The sequence below is a fragment of the Eptatretus burgeri genome, chromosome 1 (genome assembly GCF_056783735.1).
Source record: "Eptatretus burgeri isolate ZD-2024b chromosome 1, Ebu_testis_v1, whole genome shotgun sequence".
Classification (NCBI taxonomy): Eukaryota; Metazoa; Chordata; class Myxini; order Myxiniformes; family Myxinidae; genus Eptatretus; species Eptatretus burgeri.
In genome coordinates, this window is record NC_140961.1 from 112,948,787 (window position 1) to 112,973,349 (window position 24,563).

A 24,563-nucleotide genomic window follows, 5' to 3' on the forward strand; every position below is an offset into this window, starting at 1 on the left:
ATAGCACTAAGTTCCTTGACTTTGCAAGAAGTCATGGACTTAGGGTGGCTGGTTCATGGTTTCAGCACCCACAGGCTCATCGCTGGATTTGGTATTCCAACGCTGATGGTGTGGCAAAGGAGATTGACAATGTGCTCGTTGATGGTCGCTGGAGGATGATCCAGAACTGCAGGGTCTACCGGAGTGCTCAATACCTCAATACTGAACACAGGCTTCTTGTAACAACTTTGAAGTTGCAGCCTAAATCTGGGAGAATGGTACCATCCCAGCCTCGGCTGGATGTTGGCAAGCTCAAAGATGAGAGGGTAGCTGAGGAGTTTGTGAACAGGCTGAGTGGGGATTTGGGGGGTCTGGGTGCTTTGGAGAATCCTGAAGTGGATACCGTTGACCAGAGTCGCAGGGCCAGGCTTAATGGCAGAGCTGAGCATTTGAGAGAGCTGATGCGGAAAACTGTACGTGTGCTGAGGGTGGACAAGGAGGCCAATGTGCGAGGAAGCTGTGAGGGGGTAGAGAATCACCTGTAGTCAAGTGATTCTCGTCCTGCTTACATGGGAATTCACTCATTGGGTTCCTCCAAGCCCATCCCTCTGTGTACTGCAGTTAGAGCAGAGCATGGTGGGCTCTTGACAGAGGAGTCAAAAGTGAAGGCCCGGGCCGGTTCATTTGAGCAGCTGTACCAGGCTGATCCACCAGCTGTTGAGTTGGATGTCAGGGGGTGTTACTATCTCTATTGCTGACCCTCCAATCAACTTTGATCCACCTTATTTTGTGGAAACACAGGCTGCAGTGAACTGCTTGAAAAGAGGTAACACTCTTGGGGTCTGTGACATCCATGCTTAACTCCAAAAGGCTGGTCGAAATGCTGTACTCATGTCGTTGCATGCAGTTCTGTGCTCTGCCTCGAACACAGGCATCATCCCAACTGACTAAAAGAGGAGCCCTGTTGTCCCTCTCTGGAAAGGGAAGGGTGATCGCCAGGACTGCAACAACTACCGAGGGGTGACATTGCTCTCAGTGCCAGACAAGGTCTTTGCTCGGATAATTATTGAAAGGGTTCACCACCATCTGCTTGAGCACCAGCACCAAGAGCAGTCGGGCTTTACACCAACGAGGTCAACAACTGACCGTATGATTGCACTTCGGGTCCTCAGCGAATGCAGACGAGAGTTTTGACAGGCCCTATGCCAATGTCCTCTGGAGGATTCTTGGTCTTCGTGGGGTGCCATCAACACTGATCAATCTGATGACTGAACTATACTATGGTACTAAGGATGCTGTGAGATGTGGTGACATCGTCTCAGACTCATTTCCAGTTGTGACTGGAGTTCGTCAGGGATGCGTACTGGCCCCCACACTTTTCAGCACTTGCATGGACTGGATTCTGGGGAGGATGTCAGAGAGATGAAGCTGTGGTGCATCGTTTGAGAATGTTAAGATCTCTAAGACGATGACGATGATTTCGCAGACGATGCGGCCATCTTTGCGGGGACTCTGGAAATCCTTTTGGGGGCCCTGGAAGTGCTGAAAGAGGAGTTAGAGCCACTGGAATGACGGGTTTCCTTGGTTAAAACAAAAATCCAGGCTTTCAATGACATCTTGGATGCAGCCATCTTGCTGGTACCTGTTTCTGGTAAGGATGTTGAGGTCATGGAGAGATTCACTTACCTCGGCAGTGATATTCATGTCTGCTGGCTGTGAGCCAGTGGTCAATGAACATCTGGGTCAGGCCTGGGGAGTCATGGATTCACTGGATCATGGGGTGTGGAGCATTCGGTACCTGTGCAGGAGGACCAAAGTCTGAATCTTCAAATCCTTGGTGCTTCCAGTCTTGCTCTATGATGTGAGACTTGGACTCTGACCAGGGGATCTGAGGTGGAGACTTAACTCCTTCGGTTCCAGATCTCTTCAGAGAATCATTGGCTATCGCTAGTCGGATCTTGTGTTCAATGAGTGGTTGCTGAGAGACTCGAATGAGATTTGTGACCTGTGTAGTCCTTGAGCATCAGATGCGGCTGTATGGACATGTGGCTCGTTTTCCTGATGCTGATCCTGCTCACAAGATTCTCTCAGCGAGGGAGCCTCATGAGTGGAGGAGGCCAATGGGCCGACCACGTGCCTCGTGGTTGATCGGCATCTCAAGGAGATGGGGATAGGCCAGGCATCTGCCTGGGGGATGACCAGACGGAGACTCCTGGAGTACCGGCAGAAAGTGGACGCAGCGACACACTACGACAGCGCATGCTCCCCCATACCTGACCTGTCCTGCTGGAAAATTAATGAATATATCTCATGCAAAATTTTCCTGAAAAGAAAACAAAAATGCCTTGGAAGCGAAGGAAGAAAATTGCAGAAATGCATCTCATCATGCAAAACAAGTTTTTGTATTCTATCTACTGGCATTAATTTTGTGGAATGCTTGATTACACTTTTCGTTAAAGAATACATAAACCTTGATGTTGTCATCTTTACATGCCTGTACACATAAGCTTTGAGACAACACCTACAAAAATTTCAAAGTTACAATTAACAAAATGCTTCTTCAACTGTATTATTACATTACTGACAATGATAATTGGGATTCCATTGAAATGGGAAAGATTGTGGGTATCCAAAGTGGGCAAAACAGTTTTTTTTAAATGCAAAAAAGTTTCAATTCATTCATTTGCAAACAAAATCCAGGTTCAAGAATGGTGTCCAAAAAGTGTTGCAAAGCAAGAGCAAATCTGCACTTGTGTAAGTGTATTTTTTTTTTAACACCAAATCCTTTACAAAAACATTTCAAACAAAAACACAATTCCAAACAAGGCCAACGGACTTGCTCATAACAGAATGACAGCATGAAATTTTAGGAAAATAAATCACTCCAGAATAATCTTACTCACCGCTTCATCAAGCACAAAAAAGCGAACTTGTGATAAGGACAATTTTCCTGTGGATATCAAGTCATCGATTCTGCCTGGAGTCCCGACTACGATATGCACCTGAAAAGCACACCATTCAAAGTGACAGAGAGAGATTAAAGCATCCTCGTGTATTAGGAAATTCAAACTGGTTGATCCAGACAAAGACCCGTACTATGGGGAATTAAAATGTTGTTTAATCTCTCGACCTGAAAACACAAAGAAATATAAAGCTTACCCCAAAACTATTAACAAAATAAAAATGAGCAATGCACAAAATACTATATTTTAGCAATGACGAGCAAATATCACCCATTGCTTTGCTGACAATAATATTAAAGGGGAGAGGGAGAAAAAGGTGGGGGGGGGAGGAGAGGGAGAGAGGGGTGGGGAAGAGGGAGAGAGGGGTGGGGAAGAGGGAGAGAGGGGTGGGGAAGAGGGAGAGAGGGGTGGGGAAGAGGGAGAGAGGGGCGGGGAAGAGGGAGAGAGGGACGGGGAAGAGGGAGAGAGGGACGGGGAAGAGGGAGAGAGGGACGGGGAAGAGGGAGAGAGGGGCGGGGAAGAGGGACGGGGAGAGAGAGGGGAGAGAGAGGGACGGGGAGAGAGAGGGACGGGGAAGAGGGACAGACAGACAGACAGACAGACAGACAGACAGACAGACAGACAGACAGACAGACAGACAGAGAGAGAGAGAGAGAGAGAGAGAGAGAGAGAGAGAGAGAGAGAGAGAGAGAGAGAGAGAGAGAGAGAGAGAGAGAGAAAAGTTTGAGGGGAAAGGAGAGAGGAGGGAGGAGGAGCGAGGAGGGGTGAGGGAAGGGAAGACAGTGTGAGGTGAGACGAAGGGAAGGCGGACATGTGTGGAGCGTTAATTACGATTCGTACTGTTTCATCAAAATGATTCTGCATTGAATATCAGTGAAGATGGAAACAAAATAATGTCTGAAATCCATTTTCTACCAGTCATACTATAAACATGGCCTGGAGAAAAATACTGCCCAGACGCATCCAGAGACGAACACAGTCTACACATAACCACCGTCTGGATATGTCCATAGAGAGAGAGGGAGAGAGAGATAGATATGCGGGAGGAGGGTACTGCACTGTATTGGGAGGGGGTAGAGCAAGGATGGGAGAGAGAGATGGGAAGGGGAGTTAGCAGGAAGAGTATGTTTTGCTTCATGAACACGCACACGCACAATATCAGCAATTTTTCGGGAATCGGCAGGTTGGAGTCAGTGCGATTACCAACTACAGTACTTACTGTAGACAACACAGAAACCTTGAGTAGCTTTCACCGAAAAACAGCATTACATTTATGTGGACGTTTCAAGGATATGTTCCAAACATTATTCTTTAAAAACAGATGCGTGTGAAGGGTGGAAAAAAAATTGGCTCGGTAATTTAGAAAATGTTAATACAGCAAACAGCTCGGAAATTTGGTGTTATTTGCGAGTACCACTCACTCAGGGTGACAGAGCAAGGACCACCCGCTCAGGGTGACGGAGCACGGACCACCCGCTCAGGGTGACGGAGCACGGACCACCCGCTCAGGGTGACGGAGCACGGACCACCCGCTCAGGGTGACGGAGCACGGACCACCCGCTCAGGGTGACGGAGCACGGACCACCCGCTCAGGGTGACGGAGCACGGACCACCCGCTCAGGGTGACGGAGCACGGACCACCCGCTCAGGGTGACGGAGCACGGACCACCCGCTCAGGGTGACGGAGCACGGACCACCCGCTCAGGGTGACGGAGCACGGACCACCCGCTCAGGGTGACGGAGCACGGACCACCCGCTCAGGGTGACGTGGCGCGGCAAAAGCATCCGCAGCGAGTGAACGATTCGCTGAGAATGACAGAGTGCGATGCCGCTATCGACAATGGGCACTCATCAAGTGGCTTAAGTACTCATGCAAGCACTCCAATTAAATGCCTGATAAAGGTTGGCCAAGCTGTCGCTGCAAACCATAAAAGATCCCTTTAACTTTAAAGTCCGGCTTCACCGCGCATGCAGCAGTTTCCAGTTGTGACTGAAATTAAATGAATTTATCCACAAAAGAGTTGTAGCTTAATGCAGAACAACCCTGGAGACATTGCAATGTTTAATCATCCGTGAAATAAACATTGCAGAAAATCCGCCATTTTGCCTGCTTGTCTGTGCACACATCACGTGGTACATTGTTCACAGCCGGCACAAACGTGATAACTATTTTTTTTTATTAAACGGCCTTTTTTCACCAGATTTGCTTTGATTCCCCAGAGAGCACATCACTAAACATCCAAAAATATAGACACAGATCTGGCAGGTGCTATGGATAGGCAGTCTCTCTGTGTGACAGGGCATGATGTCTTGCAATGAATGCATTAAATCATATAGCTCAATGAAGCTGGTTAATTTGTTCACTCAATATAATTCTCCGAACAGTCAAAAGGATAAGTTTAATGCTTTGGAAATTACATATTTTCTTGTGTATGTATGGAGGAGGGACATAGCATTGTTTGCTTAAAGTAAATGGATATATCGGCTTAGTTATAAGACTCAATATTTCTTTAAATTATCAAATTTCACAACAGATTTAAACACTTATTTAGTCAGGACGATATCCGATCCTAAAAGCCAAAATAATATTTTGATGATATACCACAATTAGTCCATGAGAGTAGATCATGGAAAATCGTATCCTATAATAAATGAAATCTCTCCAAGCTCCTAATTTGAAAACTATAGTTATATAGTACTTACAGAAGCCATGTACACAGCGATTCGTAGCTACAATAAACAGGCATTCAATTTGAGTGAGGAAAGTGAAAAAACACTTTATTGTTAAGAAATCATTGTGGCCTTTTCCAAGTCAAGGCATGTATGAGCAGGCCAAAAAACATGGCAGCTTCAGAAAAAGTTTTAAAATCACTTCTGGTGAAAAAACAATGAAAAAAAAATCACTTCTGGTCACCAAAAACAAGGAAAAAAAAATCACTTCCAGACAAAAAGTTTTAAAATCACTTCCAGTGAAAAACAATGAAAAATAATCACCACTGGTCACCAAAAAAGAGGAAAACAAGCTCAAATGATCTGAGATCCTCGTCCTCTTAATGATGATGTCATACAAACGAATATGACGTCATTGTGATGTATCAGGTTTGTGATAAATTATCTGTGCTCATGTCTGGCTTGATTCCCGCAAACAAAATTCAAACAGCTTGCCTAGTTTCGGAGATAATGGTATAGGCGATTTCCATTAGCGGCGATATTATGATGTCAACTTTTTTTCTAGGAAGAATTTCCAAAATCGGAGATGGTTACTGCCTGCGCATGGGCTTTCTGCATATACATGGCAAGTTTCACGATGATCCGATCAAAACTCTGGGTTGTGAAACAAAAAGTCAAAAAATAGGAATGACGTCATAAAAATTGATATGACGTCATAGTGATGTTTCATATGTGCGGTAATTCATCTCTGCTAATGCCCGGTTCGATTCCCACAAACAGAATTCAAAAATTACCCCCGTGTGGGGGTGACGGTCATCTCTATAATACCACAAGTTCTCAATGTTCAGTTATGACCGAAGACTACTGCGCAGTTCTACTGCGCAGCTCGAACTGCGCAGTTTGGTTAAAGATGACTGGGCATTTTGGGGCGTGCACAAAATTATATTTTGAAAATAAATGCCGACGTTTACATTTCGGGTTTTGAAACTTTTGCACCTTCGGCGGAAAATGTATAAATATAAAAGGCTAAAAATGTGTTTTATATTTATATTTCATTTCTCCTTCCTTCCTTCTTTGAGAATCGCATCGGCGTTTTTGGCCATCTTCCAGATCAAGTGACGATCAAACGGGAAGGAAATTAAAAAATCTGTCGGGTTAGATACAAGATAATATTTTTTACTATCATAATCAATAAACAGTTGCCGAATATCTTGTAGAATGGCAGACCAGATAGGTTTTGAAAATGGCGATTTTTATAACTTACGTGACCTCGTGACCTTGACCCTTGACCTTGAACCCAGACAAAAGTTATATCGTTGTACAACACTCATCGACCTCTACCCACATACTAAGTTTCATCAAGATCGGAAAGAAAAATTGTTGACGGACGGACGTACGGACGGACATTTGGTCCGGCTTTATTAGGTCATCTCGGTAGAGATGACCTAAAAAGCTTGCCTAGTTTCGGAGATAATTTTTTAGGAGATTTCCATTAGCGATTTGACGTCATAACTTTTTTCTCGGAGGAATTTTCAAAATCGGAGATGGTTATTGTCTGAGCAGGGTATTTTTACATATACAGTAGACGGCGTAAGTCGTCACCATCGGGACCGAGAAAAAAAGTGACGACTTAGACATGTGACGACTTACGCATATGCGAACATTCATGATGACTGTGGGGTGAAGGATGAAGTCACACGTGGCCTGGACACGTACGTGTGAGAGGGCGCAACAATCTCTAAGCCGGTTATTGTACTAAAAGGGAAACACAATCTTCGGGGCATAGGTGGGGGTTCATTGGTGAGTTGGAAAGTGATCAAGCAAAGATGGAATTCATGAATCACTTTATCAAAAGTAAAGATAATGAACAACTGTAAGACAACTCATATACCATCGGTGATGGTATATGACCAGGCTGACCCCTGCTTTAGCGGGGAAAATGGCCTTTAAATGCGTGAGTGTGTGTGTGTGTGTGTGTGTGTGTGTGTGTGTGTGTGTGTGTGTGTGTGTGTGTGTGTGTGTGTGTGTGTGTGTGTGTGTGTGTGTGTGTGTGTGTGTGTGTGAGATGGTATATGACCATCAACAAATGTGGAATGAATGTAGAATGAGTTTTCATATGGAATGAAAACTTATATACCATCGACAAATTACATGACACACAGTCATCGTGATGACTACCACTCAATACCTATGTGAAAGTGAGTGTGGTGATGTACAAAACAAGCCAATATAAAACCATGATCGTACTTCAACACTAAGCTCGATTGATCCTTTACTCCTTTGCCAGAGACTGCATTGCACAGCCTGTCTACCTGGTCAGATGCATGTGGGACGGCGGCTGACTGAGCTGATCACAGCGCAGTTATAAATAGCCTATCACTGGCAGTGTACACCAATGAGTGTGCATCACGATTCCATGAAATCGGGCTTCTCACGAGGTAGAAGTTCCGCGTTAAGAGTTAGGCGTGGTAATTTACTTGAGTTTCCATTACGCGGGAACGGACAACATCTGACGACTTAGAGATGACGACGTACAGACTTTATTCAAAGGGATTTAACATTAGATAAATTCGGCACTTTTTGACGCTGCCGACTTAGGTGAAGTGACGAGTTACACGCTGCCGACTTACGCCTAGTCTACTGTATATGCCAAGCTTCAGGAAGTTTCGATGAAAACTGTAGGCTGTGATACAAAAAAGCCCACAATAAGAAGATGAAGAACGATAACGTGAGTAAGACTTAGAGATCCTCCACGAGGATCTAAAAATGTCAAAAAAATAGGAATGACGTCATAAAATTGATATGACGTCATAGTGATGTATCATATGTGCGGTAATTCATCTCTGCTAATGCCCTGTTCGATTCCCACAAACAGAATTCAAAAAGCTTGCCTAGTTTCGGAAATAATTTTTAGGCGATTTCCATTAGCGGAGATATTTTGACGTCATAACTTTTTTCTCGGAGGAATTTTCAAAATCAGAGATCGTTACTGTCCGCACAGGGTATTTTTACATATATGCGCCAAGTTCATGGAAGTTTCGATGAAAACTGTAGGCTGTGAAACAAAAAAGTCCACAAAAACAACAACGTGAGTAAGACTTAGAGATCCTCCATGAGGATCTAAAAAGTCCACAAGAACAACAACGTGAGTAAGACTTAGAGATCCTCCATGAGGATCTAAAAAGTCCACAAGAACAACAACATGAGTAAGACTGAGAGATCCTCCATGAGGATCTAAAAATCACTTCCAGAAAAAGTTTTCAAATAATTTCCGGTGAAAAACAATGAAAACTAATCACTTCTAGTCACCCAAAAAGAGGAAAAAAATCACTAGGTTACCCAGGAAACACCAAAAGACCCAGAGAGCGAGGTGGCCGAGGATCGTCTGATGCAGGATATAATTAAATAAGGCCATTAATTATCTTCAAAAGGGATGTTTTAACTAACCCAAACACCCAATTTTCATTCTTGCACTTCCACAGAGTTTTCTTTGTATGCATACAATGTTTCAGGCTGCTAGGTTTTATAGTTATGGAGGGGACACGCACACGCACGCGCACGCGCACCCACACGCACACTTTTATTAGTATAGATAAGGATGAAAAAAGACTCACTCCTTCCTCCAATGCCTGCAGCTGATCTTTTGCAGCCACACCCCCAATGATCAAGACCTCCCTAGAACAAGATTTAAACAGCAAGTTAAAAGTGACAGCTTTATTTCTCCTCCATATAATTGACCACGATGAATTATAGAGAAAATATATGGAACAAATGAAAGTGAATAAAAATCATGATGCCACAAATAATAAAACAAATGGTATACACTATTAGTAAAACTAGAAAAGTAATATAATATGCCACAACATTATCGTACATACTTTATTTTGGGATCCACAACAAACTTCTTGCACTGCCGGATGTTGTTGCAAGTTTGTTCAGCCAACTCTCGAGATGGCTCGATGATCAAAGCGTGTGGGGCATTAATTTGCTTCTGGCCTTGAGCAACCTGGGTGCTTCCTGCATTATGTGACATTAAAAAAATTAACAATGAAAAACAAAAACACAATACAGATCTTAAAGCGGTGTGTAATGATATATCGACGAGATAGAGCAAAGTATTTCTTTCCTGGAGCACAGAACTTGATCAATAATGACCTTCACAAGTTCCTCTATGATACATCACACTTGAAGTATTGTTGCGGGACCGGGCATCGGCCGACGAGCACGACCACCAGATGGAGCAGTGGATTCGGCTCGACCGATCGCCCGGAATTCAGATTGTACTTCTTCAGAAAACTGGAAAAGTACGGGTCCCTTTTTGGACCGAACTCGCCAATAGACAGACCACGTGGGGTCGGGTCGATTGCCAATTTCAATTTACCTAAATACCCACGTGGTCCAACCTACCGAGGAAATTCACCCTCGACGGCTCCGTACGGAACAAGCTGCTAAACGTGCTCGTTCCGTGTGCGATCCGAGCGGTTTGATCGCCGAGTTCCGTCGGTCCAGATGTCCCCTTACGGCGGCACAACGGCCTTGCTAATTTTCCACGGCACGCGACACGCAAAGTCAATGAAAGAATAGACGCGAATGAGCTGAAACATTGAACAAATGGGGTTTATTTAAACAATAATGGGGGGAAACTAGGGAAGCACGTAAAAGGCAGAACTAAACTGAATATAAGAAATGCAAGTATATACAGCAAAGGCACTTAAACAATTTACTACTTAAAGACGGGGCCAACAGGACACACACACGCACACACAAAGAATCGGACCAAATTGTCTTTAATTGGACCTCCAGCCCGGTGGACAGTAGGGCTGAAGATCAGGGTAGCTGGCTGGCTACCTGGCCACGAGCGCGCGGCTGGGCGTCCACTCCTTCCCGGAGCTCCGGTCACCGAAGGACGGACCAACGCAGCCGAACGCAGCTGAGGTGAGACGAGGTGATCGCCAAGCTCGCGATCATGTGGAGGAGGAGGCGGAGGAGGAGGACGACGACTAGGACTGCCGACGATGAGGACTGTGGCAAAAATCTCTCCTCTCAGACCAGCCGTCTGCGCTCTTATTCCCTCGTTCCCTGCTGAGGGGGGGGGGTGGAGGGTGTCTCCGCCCTCCCCACTTCTTTACACCGGACGACCTTCTGCGCAGATTCCCTCGTCGCTCTGTCACTGGCCAGTTTTGGCACGCATATTGCCCGCCGTCACTCTCACTGGCCAAAACAGGCGGCAAGCCCTTCGATTGGCCAGGTGGCGTGGTGACATCACATGGAGCGCCCCTCACACAGCCGGGGAAGTCTGATTGGCCCAGTGACAGTCACGTCACTCGATGCATCCCCATTGGTCGAGAGCCACCGTGATGCTCCTCCTTGAACTCTGCCCTCGTACGTGATCGAATGCATGGGGATAATGGTGTCGGGCAGAGCGAGGTGAAGGTGAAACGATGCTGGCGTTGTTGTAGTTGTGAATAAACGAAAGAAAAACCATAACTATCAAAATAACTTCACAGCGCATTTACATTTATTCACCCATTAGACAAGGGGAAGGAAGCTATTTATAAAACACATACTTACTAAAATAACTGAGCTATAGGAACCTGAGTGTCTGTGTGCTCATGGTTTCCAGATTCGCAACAGTATATGGTAGCATCAATAAGAGGGCGTGCGAAAGTTCTTCTCCAATTAATAGTAAAAGTCAAATAAAACATCGAGGCAGAATGTCTCAACTCAGCGTTTGCCTCTTCACCTCATATACGCAACCAATCTCGCTCTGTCCTCACACCTTACCACATCATATCCACTGCCTTTTTGACTTTGCATCTTTCACATCTTTGAATAAAGGGAAAGTTCTGTCTAGCCTCGCTTCATCACTGGTGATGGGTCCAAATAGCTTCAGTAACCATGTTGTCAAATCCTGCTCGACTGTTCTTGCTTCGCCTTTGGCTGCTCTCTTCAGATTGCCCTTCTCCTTTGGTGTTAAAATAAATTACTGAAACAATGTTGAAATAAATTGCTGCAGAACAAATAGCTCTCAAAAATATCGAGGCAACAGTATTTTCTTGAGTTATGTCACATGCTTATTTGCTTGCACTTCTGGCTTTGTCGATGTCAATGATGCCCGAAAGGTAGGACCTGAAAGGTAAGAGGATCGGAAATAGGCTAAAGCACCAAAAGTACTCTTAAGGTAACGGTAACAAGTGGAAATTAACTTTGCACCTGAAAAGCGTCAGGCAATAACTATCTCTAACTACAAGGGCACTCGGTAAAGCGAATACCTCCGCCATGCAATGCCTGATCCAGTAGAACATATCGGGCCCAAATTGTGTTTGGAATGCCATGCTATATATCGTTTTTGGACCCATCTTTCAATGGTGAAGAATCACCTTTAAAATTAAAAAAATTCTCACATCCGGATCTGGATTCGGATGTTCAGCACAATCGAATCGATTCATTCCAGTCTGTCCACAAAATTTCATCCTCATCAGTCCACAACTTTTTGAAATATTTTGCAAACAAACAAACAAGAACAAGAAAGATGTCGTGCGCAGCATGATATGATGTGAAGTTCATAAAACAAATTTGACCTCAATTGAGGATTTTAGAAATAGCACCTAAGTTTTTGACATTTAGCCGATGCCGACCTCAAAAATAATTGGCTGTTGAATTCAGTGACCTTATGTGCAAATCCTCTTCAAGTCCGGTCAGGTCAGGTAGGTATGGGAGCATGCGCCAGAGCATCACGTTGGTGCGTCTATTTTCAGCCGGTACTCCAGGGGCCTCCATCTAGCTATACCCCAGGCAGATGCCTGGCCCATCACCATCTCCTTGAGATGCTGATAAACATGCTGCAACCACGAGGCATGTGGTTGGCCTATTGGCCTCCTCCACTCATGAGGCTCCCTCGCTGAGATAATCTGGTGAGCAAGATCAGCATCAGGAAAACGAGCCACATGTCCATTTGAGTCTCTCTCAGCAACCGCTTGCTGGACACAAAGTCCGACGAGTGATAGCCAAGGATTCTTCAAAGAGACCTGCTATCAATGAAATGAAGTCTCCATCTCAGATCCCTGGTCAGAGGCCAAGTCTCACATCCATAGAGCAAGATGGGAATCACTAAGGACGTGAAGACCCGGACTTTCGTCCTGCACAGGTACCGGCAGCGCCACACCTCCTTATCCAGTGAATCGCTCACTCCCCAGACCCGACCCAGACGTCAATTGACCTCTGGCACACAGCCAGAGATAAGAATATCACTACCAAGGTGATTGAATCTTTCTGTGAACAAAACATCCTCACCACAAACAAGTACAGACAAGATAGCAGCAAAGCAGAAAGCAGATTTTAGTTTTGACCCAGGAAACCCATAAGGGGTTTCCTTGAAGGCCCCCAAAAGTATATTTCCGAGACTGCAAAGATGACGGCATCATCTGTGAAATCAAGGTCAGAGATCTTGAAATTCCCAAACGATACACCGCAGCATGATCTCTCTGACATGCTCCCCATAATCCAGTCCAGAAGAGCGCAGCAAAGTGTGGGGGCCAGGACACACCCCTGATGAACTCCAGTAACAACTGGAAATAAGTCGGAGATGGTATCACCACATCTCGCAGCACTCTCAGTATCAGAGTGTAATTCAGACATTAGATTAAACTGTTTTGGTGGCACCCCACGAATACCAACAATCCTCCAGAGGGCATCCCGATTCACTGAGTCGAACACATCGCAGAGTTCAACATAGGCTGCAAGCAGCCCCTGCCAAAACTCTCATCTGCATTCGGTGAGGAGCCGAAGAGCAAGGGATACAGATAATCAGCGCACATACAGTTTACTGCCTCAACTCCCTGAACAGCTCAGCTCTGCCATTAAGCCGAGCCCTGCGATTCTGATCAATGGTATCCAGTGTCCCTTGAGAGACAAAATTCTTCTTCGCCCTACAGTGAGTTCCAAGATATCCATTGGCAACATCAAGGATGGTGGTCTTGAAGGCACTCCGCAACTTTTCAGGATTCCCCAGAGCACCCAGACCCCCCAAATCACAACTCAGCCTGTTTCCAAACTCCTCAGCGACCCTCTCATCGTTGAGCTTGCCAACATCTAACCTCAGCGAGGATGGTACAATTTCCCTAGATTTAAGCTGCAACTTTAGAGTTTTTGTCAAGTCATATTAGATCTCTGACTTGCCACAGGTACCATGTAAACCTGTATGAACCTGTTCCATGGTTGGGGTTTCAGCGACGAAACAGTCTCCCCCACCAAGTTTCTTGGTGAGGAGGGTGTATGATATGGACACTCTGTAGGATTAAAAACAAAACCTGTCAAATGGCGGAGGAGCTCCTTGTGAGCCAACGGCCATCCACATCTAGTGCCCAACTGTGTCTGTGCACGTCCTCCTGCAGTTTGGTTACTTTTTATGAGGAGGTTGGTGGCAGGATTTGCACTCTGGCCACCATAAAACCCTTCATTCAGCAAAACATCAGAAAAGCACAAATATATATATATATATATATATATATATATATATATATATATATATATATATATATATATATATATATATATATATATATTAGAAAGTGGATGAAGCAACATGCTGCTCCGGCACATGCTCCCATACCTGACCTGATCTTCAAAGTTGCTACAAGTCTGTGGTCAGTATTGAGGAACTGAGCACTCCGGTTGACCCTGCACTTCTGGATAATCATCCAGTGTCCATCAACGAACACATGGTCAATCACCATTGCCACACCACCAGCGTTGAAATACCAAATCGAGTGATGAGCCTGTGGGTGCTGAAACCATGAACCAGCCACCCTAAATCTATGACTTCATCCAAAGTCAAGGAACTTAGTGCTATTCTGGTTTAAAGTTCCAGACCCATGGGGACCAACATGTGTCTCATAACCATCCCTATCAGTTCCAGTTCATGCAATGAAATCCCCCAAGACTAGAAGAGCATCTCGCCTGGGGCACTGATCAACCAGACTCGAGCACAGCCTATAATGCATCCTTCACGGTGAGATCACTCCCCTTAGTCGGAGCATATACAGAGACCAGGGAAATGACACCCAAAGAATGATGCATCCTTACTCTCATAATATGCTCGTTGACCGGTGTTACCTCAATTATCATTGGCGTCAGCTTAATGGACACAGCGACAGCAACTCCTTTGGCATGGTAACCATCAGAGCGACCAGACCAATTGTAGGTGTGACCAGCCGCCATGGTCCCGCCACTATCTGGTCTCTGATCCTCAGAGAGTGCTGCAATACTGATGTTCAAATGCTTGAGCTCAGATGATAACAGAGACGTGTGATCATCCTCTCTTTGGGTTGGGACATTCCAGGCACCTACCCGAAGGGACCACCTCAAGTTAACCCAAGGAGACCACTATCTGGTGGACGACACAGCAGCATCACTCCGACACACACTTCCACAATCCAACCAGGGAAGGTTCCCCAGTGTTTTTCCTCCTATCATCAAAGAGTGGGTGTCCTGAAGGCTTTGCCCCAATCCCGTCTTCCGTTGAGCTGCCCTGCAGAGGCAGCAGCAGAGGAGGTACCTCTCAAGGAGTGGGTTTTCAGATTTTCTTACATTTGTGGGTTTTGCAGAAAGAAGTGTTTTACGGTGGCCGGAGTGCAAATCTTGCCACAACCTCCCCCCGAAAAAGCAACCCAACTGCAAGACGTCGGCAGACAGTTGGGCACCAGAAATGGATGGCCGTTGGCTCACAAGGAGATCCTCCAGGTTTTGATTTTAATCCTGCTGGGTGTCCATATATGTACACCCTCCTCACCAAAAAAACCTGGTGGGGGAGACCGTTTCGTCGCCGACAACCCGACCATGGAACAGGTTAGTACAGGTTTACATGGTACCTGTAGCAAGTCACAGATCGACTAGCGTATGCTACACCTGTACTACTACTTGTGTATCCCACAAATCCAAGCATTCTTGGTGAATCAAAAGCAAGAATCAGCGTCACAATTTGCAATATTCCCCAAGAAATGCAACACTCTGTGTCGGAGAGCATGCCTCGAAGAATGAATTTGTACCAACATGGTGTTGGACACTTTCAGCATTTCATTTAAGGTAATCAATTGTATGGATCATGTGACATCTTTCTGTAACATGAGGCTACATTTACGCAAAATATTAGGTTCCAAACTGATGTAGACTTTAATGTGTGGGAACTATTTAGGGTTCTTGAATAAAAAAACAAAAAATCATCCTGTACTTGAAAAATCTTGGATTTTCACAAGCAGCAAGAAAGATGTCGTGCAGAGCAGCCTCAAAGATGCACAATACACACCACAAATCACACACACACACACACACACACACACACACACACACACACACACACACACACACACACACACACATACACACACACACACACACACACACACACACACACACACACACACACACTAAATCCCAAAAACAAATTTGACCTTAAAAGTAATTGGTGGTTGACTTCAATGATCAAATATGCAAATCCTCTTCAAATTTCTAGTCAATGGGATGAAAGTTAATGATGTTATAAATTTGACAAAGCTGTTGACCCTTTGTCCATTTGACCTCAAAATCAACAGGCTTCTTGCTTGTGATGAACTCTACTATTTGGTGAAGTTTTGTGAAGATCAGTTTAAAATTGTGACCTGTAGGCAATTAACATATAGACAGGCAGACAGAATCACAGACCAGACCAACCAACATACTTGTGAATCTTCAATTTCGCAAGTAACAAACAAACAAACAAACAAACAGACTGAGAGGGGTGAAAACAAAATCTCTTTCCACCTTCAGTGGCGGAAGTAATAAATGAACAGCACTCGTAGTGTGCATAGTCTCGCCTCACTCCTTTATTCATTCTGACTGAAAGCACCCTCATTAACTGAACACGCTACTATTATGACCCACTGCAATTATGGTCCATATACCTGTATCATCCATGCACCCAATTATGCCATGTAGTTTATTGGCATAGATATGACATCATAGGTTTCATTCTTCACTCACAACGGGTCATAGATGAGATGTATGAAGTTTCAGATTTTCGGATAAGGATTTCAATTCAACCAATTTTTAGCTCGCCTGATCGAAGAACAAGAGAGCTATAGCGATACCCCCGGCGTGAGTGTGAGCGTCAGCGTCAGCATGTAGTCCATGAGCCAGACCAGATTTGACTACCAAATTGAGGGACGAAAAGCCACTATGCTTTTCAGTTACCTTGGTGTCTGTAGAGTATGGAATCGTGTGATGGACGCTTCTCATGCCCAGCTAAATGGTATTTTGGCGGCCATCTTTAAAAATGGCCGCCACTTTTCAATGACCTTGATATATGTCAGTAAATTAGCCATATCTCCACAATGGCTTAACATAAACACATGATGTCACATTCATACGATTCAGTATAAAATTCTGCATCTTTTGGTGTATTTTGTTCAGTAATGTTAATTACTTTTTTATTTATGAACACAAATGTTGTCAAAAAGTGGTGTTTTGTAACATTTTTTTTCCGTACTTGTTCACCTAAAAATCACCATAAATATCAAAGTTTACTTATTTCAAGGTATTTATGCATGACTTGGTTATTTGACATTAATATTAGTGATATAGAGTCCTAATCATAGCAAGGAATTGAAACGTATACACGACAGTCAAATCTCGCATGAGTTGTCTTTTTTGTCCAGGTATTATCACTGTAACATTGTAATCTCAGTTCAGGGAACCTATATAATTCATTAACAACTATTCAGTAGGGTTTATCTAATATTTTGACTTACTTTCAATTAAATTAATTGTTTTGATCAATTATTTTTTCCTATTATTTTGCATTTTTAATACTTTTCTTTACAGTTTTATAGGGTCACACCTTGACGTTTTAGCCAGCGATGGCAACGTATTAAAATTTATGTAAAACGCTGGCTAACGTTGAACTTTTGATGTTTTTTTTTAAAAGATTCGGACGTATTCATTGCGACTTGGTCTTATGTATAACGCATTAGTAACGGACACAGGTTGTGTTACAGCTAACTTATACCAACGAATGCTGAACCTGTTGTCGGCCTACACAACCTATGCCCAACGATAGTCTAACTTAGGCATAGCGCGTTGCACGCATCGCCGACGATGTCATGACGTAGCCTATTAAAAGGCTGACGCACAACGATTCGAATCATAACTGCCGTAGAAATGGAAGTGTCAACATCGCGGTCACACCTTGGCGATCTTGCCAGCGTATGCCGACCTAAGAAAAATGTGTCTAAAACGTTGGGGCACGTCAAATACGGTATGAGCAAGTTTGGTATACGTGAGTACAACGCTAAAGTACGCTATCAAACGTCGTAGTAAGTAGAGTACATCAAGAAATTTTAAACATGTTCAAAATTTTACGACGTACTCGGCGTATGTGACACGTTCCGCATGTGATGGGGATAAGTTTTACACACGATATGTGGACACTTACACACGTCCACAAAGGCTACTTATAAGCTACTCATAAGTCGAAACACATCGCGGTAACGTCTTTTTTTACGCGAAACTTATGTTTGACGAGCTTTGAACCAATTCTTTACGTAGTCCCAACACACATCGACGTATGTAGACGTATTCCAATGACGTCTTCCGGTCGACAAAAAAAAATAAATGAACGTGTTTCTAGCTTACAACTGCCATATAAAGACGTGTTCCCAGCGGTTTTGGGAATTGGTATATAAAAATGCTGCTCCTAAAAGGGGAACCCAACAGTGTTTTCGAGTCCTTTTTGAGTCGATGTCCATGTCAGCAGTAACAGCATCAGTATCAGTATTAGTATTAGTAGTAGTATTAGTAGTAGTTTGTTCATGTTGGCAGTAGTAGGTGAGTGTGAGGGGGAGGGTGTGGGTTATGATGGATCGTCCTTGCGTTTAACGATTTAAATGATAAACTCAACGATTTAAATGGCTGCATCTCCACTATTGAAAGTAGACGCTTGCGCTCAACAATTTGATTTTTTTTACACTCAACGACTTTTAAACGGTACCACTCAGCTATTTTCATTGTTTACAATGAACGATTTAAATTGCTGTCACTCGCCTTTGTTTTTTGACGCTGGCGCTCGGAAATTTTAATCGTTTCTATTGAACATGCTAAATCGCTCAAACCCCACTATTGAAAGTAGATGCTTGCGCTCAACAATTGGATTTTTTTACACTCAACGACTTTTAAACGGTACCACTCAGCTATTTTCATTGTTTACAGTGAACGATTTAAATTGCTGTCACTCGCCTTTGTTTTTTGACGCTGGGGTTTGGAAATTTGAAGCGTTTCTTCTGAACGTGTTAAAACGCTCAAACTCGACTATTTTAAATAGACGCTGCCGATGGACAATTGGAATCATAGCCAAGCTAGACATCGAAGTGTGAACATGCTCGTCATGCCGAAGAAAAGTTTGAAGAATGCTGCAAATAAGTGTCCTGGCCGTGGCCGTGGACGCTGACGCAAGGACTATCCATTATACTGACGTCTTTCAGCCTATGAGTAACTTAAAAGTAACGTCTGTCGATGTGTGGCAACGATCGTGTAACGTGCCAACAACACGTTAATCATAGGTTAGAAATAAGTTTCGGGTACGCTAAACATTACCTCGGCGTGTCTCAACTTATGATTAACTTACAAGTAGCATGTGTTGACGTCTGTCAACGATCGCAGACCGTGCATACAACTTGTGGCCAGCGTAGCGGAACGTGTGAGTCATACGCCGGCATACGTCGTGAAATTTCAAGCATGAAAAAATTTGAGGACAACCAAAAAGTACAACGTTTAAAGCCAACGTACAACGACGTATGGCAGTGTTTTTCAGCGTGCTCTCAATGTTATCAAAACTTACCCATAACGTATTCAACGTGTGCCAGCGTTTTAGAAAAAAAATTCAAAAATCGGCATACGTTGGCTAAAACGTCAAGGTGTGACCGGGCCTGAAGAAAAATGTGTCTAAAACGTTGGCGCACGTCAAATACGGTATGAGTAAATTTGGTATACGTGAGTAGAACACTAAAGTCCGCTATCATACGTCATAGTAAGTCGAGTACGTCAAGAAATTTTAAACATGTTCAAAATTTTACGACGTACTTGGCGTATGACACACGCTCCGCATGCGATGGGGATAAGTTGTACACACGATATGCGGATGCTTACACACGTCCACAAAGGCTACTTGTAAGCTACTCATAAGTCGAAACACGTCGCGGTAATGTCTTTTTTACGCGAAACTTATTTCTAACTTATGTTTGACGTGCTTTGAACCAATTCTTTACGTAGTCCCAACACACATTGACGTATGTAGACGTATTCCAATGACGTCTTCCGGTCGACAAAAAAAATAAATGAACGTGTTTCTAACTTACAACTGCCATATAAAGACGTGTTCCCAGCGATTTTGGGAATTGGTATATAAAAATGGTGTTCATAAAAGGGGAACCCAACAGTGTTTTCGAGTCCTTTTTGAGTCGATGTCCATGTCAGCAGTAACAGTATCAGTATCAGTATCAGTATCAGTATTAGTAGTAGTTTGTTCATGTTGGCAGTAGTAAGTGAGTGTGAGGGGGAGGGTGTGGGTTATGATGGATCCTCCTTGCGTCCGCGTGTCCATGGGTAGGAGACATCTTTGCACCATTGTTCAAAGTTCTTCGTGGCTAATTTTTTTATGGGGCTTTTTCAACAATGAGCTATAGCTTGTTTTTACGATTTAGGTCTATTCATAACGGGTTGGACAAATGCACAATGAACTAATAATGTGCATAGAGCGCTTCGATAACTTATAGATACGGTATACCAACGAATAATTATCGTGCAGCCGGCGTTCACAAACTATGCCCAACGATAGCCTATTGAAAGTAGTCGCTTGCGCTCAACAATTGGATTTTTTTTTTTTTTTTTACACTCAACGACTTTTAAACGGTACCACTCAACTATTTTCATTGTTTACAATGAACGATTTAAATTGCTGTCACTCACCTATGTTTTTTGACGCTGGTGCTCGGAAATTTTAATCATTTCTATTGAACGTGCTAAATCGCTCAAACACCACTCCTGGAGGTGTTTTTTTTTATTTTGCACAGTTCACAATAACTATACGTTTTTCGATAAAGTATTTGAGCTGTTCCAAAGCAACGGAGGTGTGCAGAGCAACCATTAAATTTTGTGCACAAAAGAACAACATTACACACCATTCACCCAAGTGCCATGAACAGCAAAATGTTTTTCTTCAACATATTAACAATTTAGCATTTCTGAATTGTTAGAAATGTACTGGGCCATAACCTATATCCTCCTTGCCCTTTTGGGGGTTAAGGCTATAAATTGGCATGAAAGGGGCATAGATAGATTGCGCACAGAATCTTTTTTTATTTTTTAAGTTATTTTTTTTCGGAAAATTTTAAGGGGCCGTTGGCAAGACGTTGATAGGACCCGTGGTGCTTTATTGGAAAGAACACGATTCACACATATATTGGGCATACATAACAAATTTCATAGGAATCCTTCCAGTGGTTTAGCTGTTTAGCTTGACAAAGGATTTTGGGAAAGGCAGTCATGGAAATTCCCTGAAAAAGGGTGCTGGAAGAGCAGCCAATACATTTTGGTGTCTTTCCTTATGTATTTGTCCTTTGTAATAAATAACAGAAACGATGTTCATTTCAAGAGGAATGTTATTGCCTCTGTGGTCCTTTATTGCATGAACTTTTGCATTAACACATATCTATAGCATTTTTTGTTGCCATGAAATTGTGCCAGCTGGGGAGTTGACCCAGTGCTTTAGGAGATTTCTCTGTTTTTTCCCATCCTTGGAGGCAGTGTTGTTACCAGTAGCTGTCTGCGTATCCTCCAAGTGGCGTCCCTCTCGCCATGCTCCTGGAACAACGTCGCATTTCCCATTGTCTTCCCGGTCAAGCTGTGGGTTCTGTAGTCCGGGGTACCTTGGATTCAAATTATATTTTATTTACTTATAAAGCGCACCTTTTATAAAAACACGTATTCAAATGCGCTGTACAATAACAAATAATATAATGATACATATAACATCGAAGGTAAGTCATAACATTTTTCGAAGGATACGCTAAAAGTTCTATTGCATTCTATACTGTATAACATATGCTATGTAAACATGAATTACCTTGTCCGCAAGAGGTTGTACAAGATCAAGCATGCTTTCACAATGACCTGCACATTGGAGGGTTGATGCTGCATTGCACTAAGCAGAACCTGGAATCTGTTCGTCAAAATGCCGAATGCATTTTCTGCCACCCTCCTCGCTCGCCTAAGCCTGTAGTTGAAGATGCGCTGGTCATTATTCATACCCCGGAAGCTGTATGGCTTCATCATGGTTGGTCTTATGGAAAACGCATCGTCACCGACGAAGAAGTACGGTACGTCCTCGTTGTCGTCTGGAAGAGGCTCAGGGTCAGGGAAGCCAAGGGTACCGTCTTCCACGCATTCCTTCAGCTCAGAGTCATTGTAAATTTGCGCATCTGATGCGGATCCAGCACCGCCGACATCTGCCCAAATGAACTTGTAGTCAGCATCTACAAGCGCCAGAACAACAATGGAGTAGAATCCTTTATAATTGTAGAAAAGTGATCCACTCCTTGGAGGACAGCGGCAGGCCACGTGCTTCCCATCAAGTGCCCCATATGTATGGGGGAAGTTCCATCGTTTGTAGAACTTGTCGGCTATGACGCGCCAACCGTCAGGAGTTGTTGGGCAAACAAACACCTCATCCACATATTAGTCAACAATAGCTTGACAGACGTCTCTTACCACTCGGGACAGGGTGTTATGAGGGCCCCGCCATCCGAACTTCATCGAGTGATACTTGCTTCCAGAGGCAAGGTGACGCAAAGTCAGTGCCAGCCTCATGCCAGGCTTAAGCGGAGCCCTGAAGAAGGTGTGCCGCTTTGCTATCCGTGGACCCACTCTAGCCAGCAGCTCGTCGAACATCGCTGGGGCCATGCGGAGAAAGTTGGTGAAGGGTGAATGGTCCTCCTTACGGAGTTCCACCATGAGCTGGTTATACAAACCAAAATGCCGTCGCCTCCCGATCCATGGTGTCACCTAGTGCCTTCTCCTCCGTTCACGTCTTCTTTTCTCGGTTCTATTGGCACGCAACTGGTGCAGTGTCAAATCGATGAGGGTATGCTGATGTTGGAGGACAGGTAGGTATTGTAGTGTCATTGGTGCCGGATACTCCATTTCTCGTAATGTCATGGACATGTACTCGCTATGTAGTCTGCAACACTGACGGGTTCCTCCTGTGAAACCCCTTTTTATTTACCAATTCCCCTAGTCGCTGCCATTACATCATTATCTAGTATCTGTAGGTTCGGAACTCGTTCGTTAAGTTCTGTAGTCGTCCGGTAAACGTCAAATACGTCCACATATGCCAGTATGCGCCGGAGGTGCGTTACACACAGGTGCAAAGCACGTCACTCATAGGTTTGATAAAAGCCTCTTTTGCTCTAAACAATCACTCGGCATGATTCGACGTATAAGTAACTTTCAAGCAAGGAGTGTCGAAGTGTATCAACGATCGCGTAGCGTGTTGGCAACTTGTAGCTGATAGGTTATAAATAAGTTTCAGGCACGCTAAGCATTATACCGACGTCTTTCAGCCTATGAGTAACTTAAAAGTAACGTCTGTCGACGTGTGGCAACGATCGCGTAACATGCCAACAACACGTTAATCATAGGTTAGAAATAAGTTTCAGGTACGCTAAACATTACCTCGGCGTATCTCAACTTATGATTAACTTACAATTAGCATGTGTTGACGTCTGTCAATGATCGCAGACCGTGCATACAACTTGTGGCCAGCGTAGCGGAACGTGTGAGTCATACGCCGGCATACGTCGTGAAATTTCAAGCATGCAAAAATTTGAGGACAACCGAAAAGTACAACGTTTAAAGCCAGCGTACAACGACGTATGGCAGTGTTTTTCAGCGTGCTCTCAATGTTATCAAAACTTACCCATAACGTATTCAACGTGTGCCAGCGTTTTAGAAAAAAAATTAAAAATCGGCATACGTTGGCTAAAACGTCAAGGTGTGACTGGGCCTTTACACAGTTCAACCCCTTTAGTACACTATTGTTGGGAGCCAAAAGTGCCAACCATGAGTTAAGTAAATAAAACCGTGTACTAAATTTGCAGAAATACATGTATATACAGGCCACATGATTTGTGCTCTTTCAAATGATTGTGGTATTCATGATATTACCAGATATAAACAACAAAATATATTTCATTATCATTGTTAAAATTGCTGTTTCATCCAAATATTGTCATATGTGTCCTGTTTTTTAAATATTTGGGATCCAAGCGAAAACCCCTGTAAGGCCCTCTAAAATAACATAGAATTGTTGATAAAACATATCATTGCAGCTTCTGGAACTGATTTATTTTCAATTTTTCAGAAACCTGTCGCCACTTACCATATCAGCATGGCAGAAGATGAAGTTGAGCCAAAACGTTTGAAGACAGAGAGCGGTACATGCATTATATGTGGGGGAAAATCTCCACTTTATGATTTATCATCCCCCAGAGATGAAGAATCATGGAAAACCCTGTGCCAAGCTGCTGAGATTCAACATTTTCAGCCAATTATCCATACTGCTGAAAACAGTGAAACCAACTTTTCTAATATTAAATATCACAGGGATTGCAGATCCAATTTCACCCATAAAAAGAAACTTTAAAATGTGAAGAAACAAGAGTACATAAATGAACAAGACTCTTTAAGGACTAGACATTCAACAAGGCAAGCATCTAGTACACAATCAAGAGTATACGATACGATATGCATCTTTTGCCAAAGCAAGAGCAAATACATTCAAGGAACTAATAGCAGGGAACAAATGAAGCCAGCAGTTGAGCTAAGGGCTGACAAAACCATTCGTGATATTGCAACTGAGCTTCAGGA

The 24,563-nt window shown here is 43.7% G+C and overlaps 1 protein-coding gene across 1 annotated transcript in view; it reads right to left on the bottom strand.

The window, feature by feature from the left end:
• DDX1 (DEAD-box helicase 1) overlaps nt 1–24,563 on the bottom strand; it is a 103,034-nt gene that overhangs the window by 22,117 nt on the left and 56,354 nt on the right. Inside the window, exons 13-15 of the mRNA XM_085895250.1 lie at nt 9,491–9,629; nt 9,227–9,287; nt 2,883–2,981 (exon numbers count right to left, since the gene is read on the bottom strand). Of these exons, the coding sequence (XP_085751376.1) occupies nt 2,883–2,981; nt 9,227–9,287; nt 9,491–9,629 (299 nt within the window). The remainder of the gene's footprint in view (nt 1–2,882; nt 2,982–9,226; nt 9,288–9,490; nt 9,630–24,563) is intronic.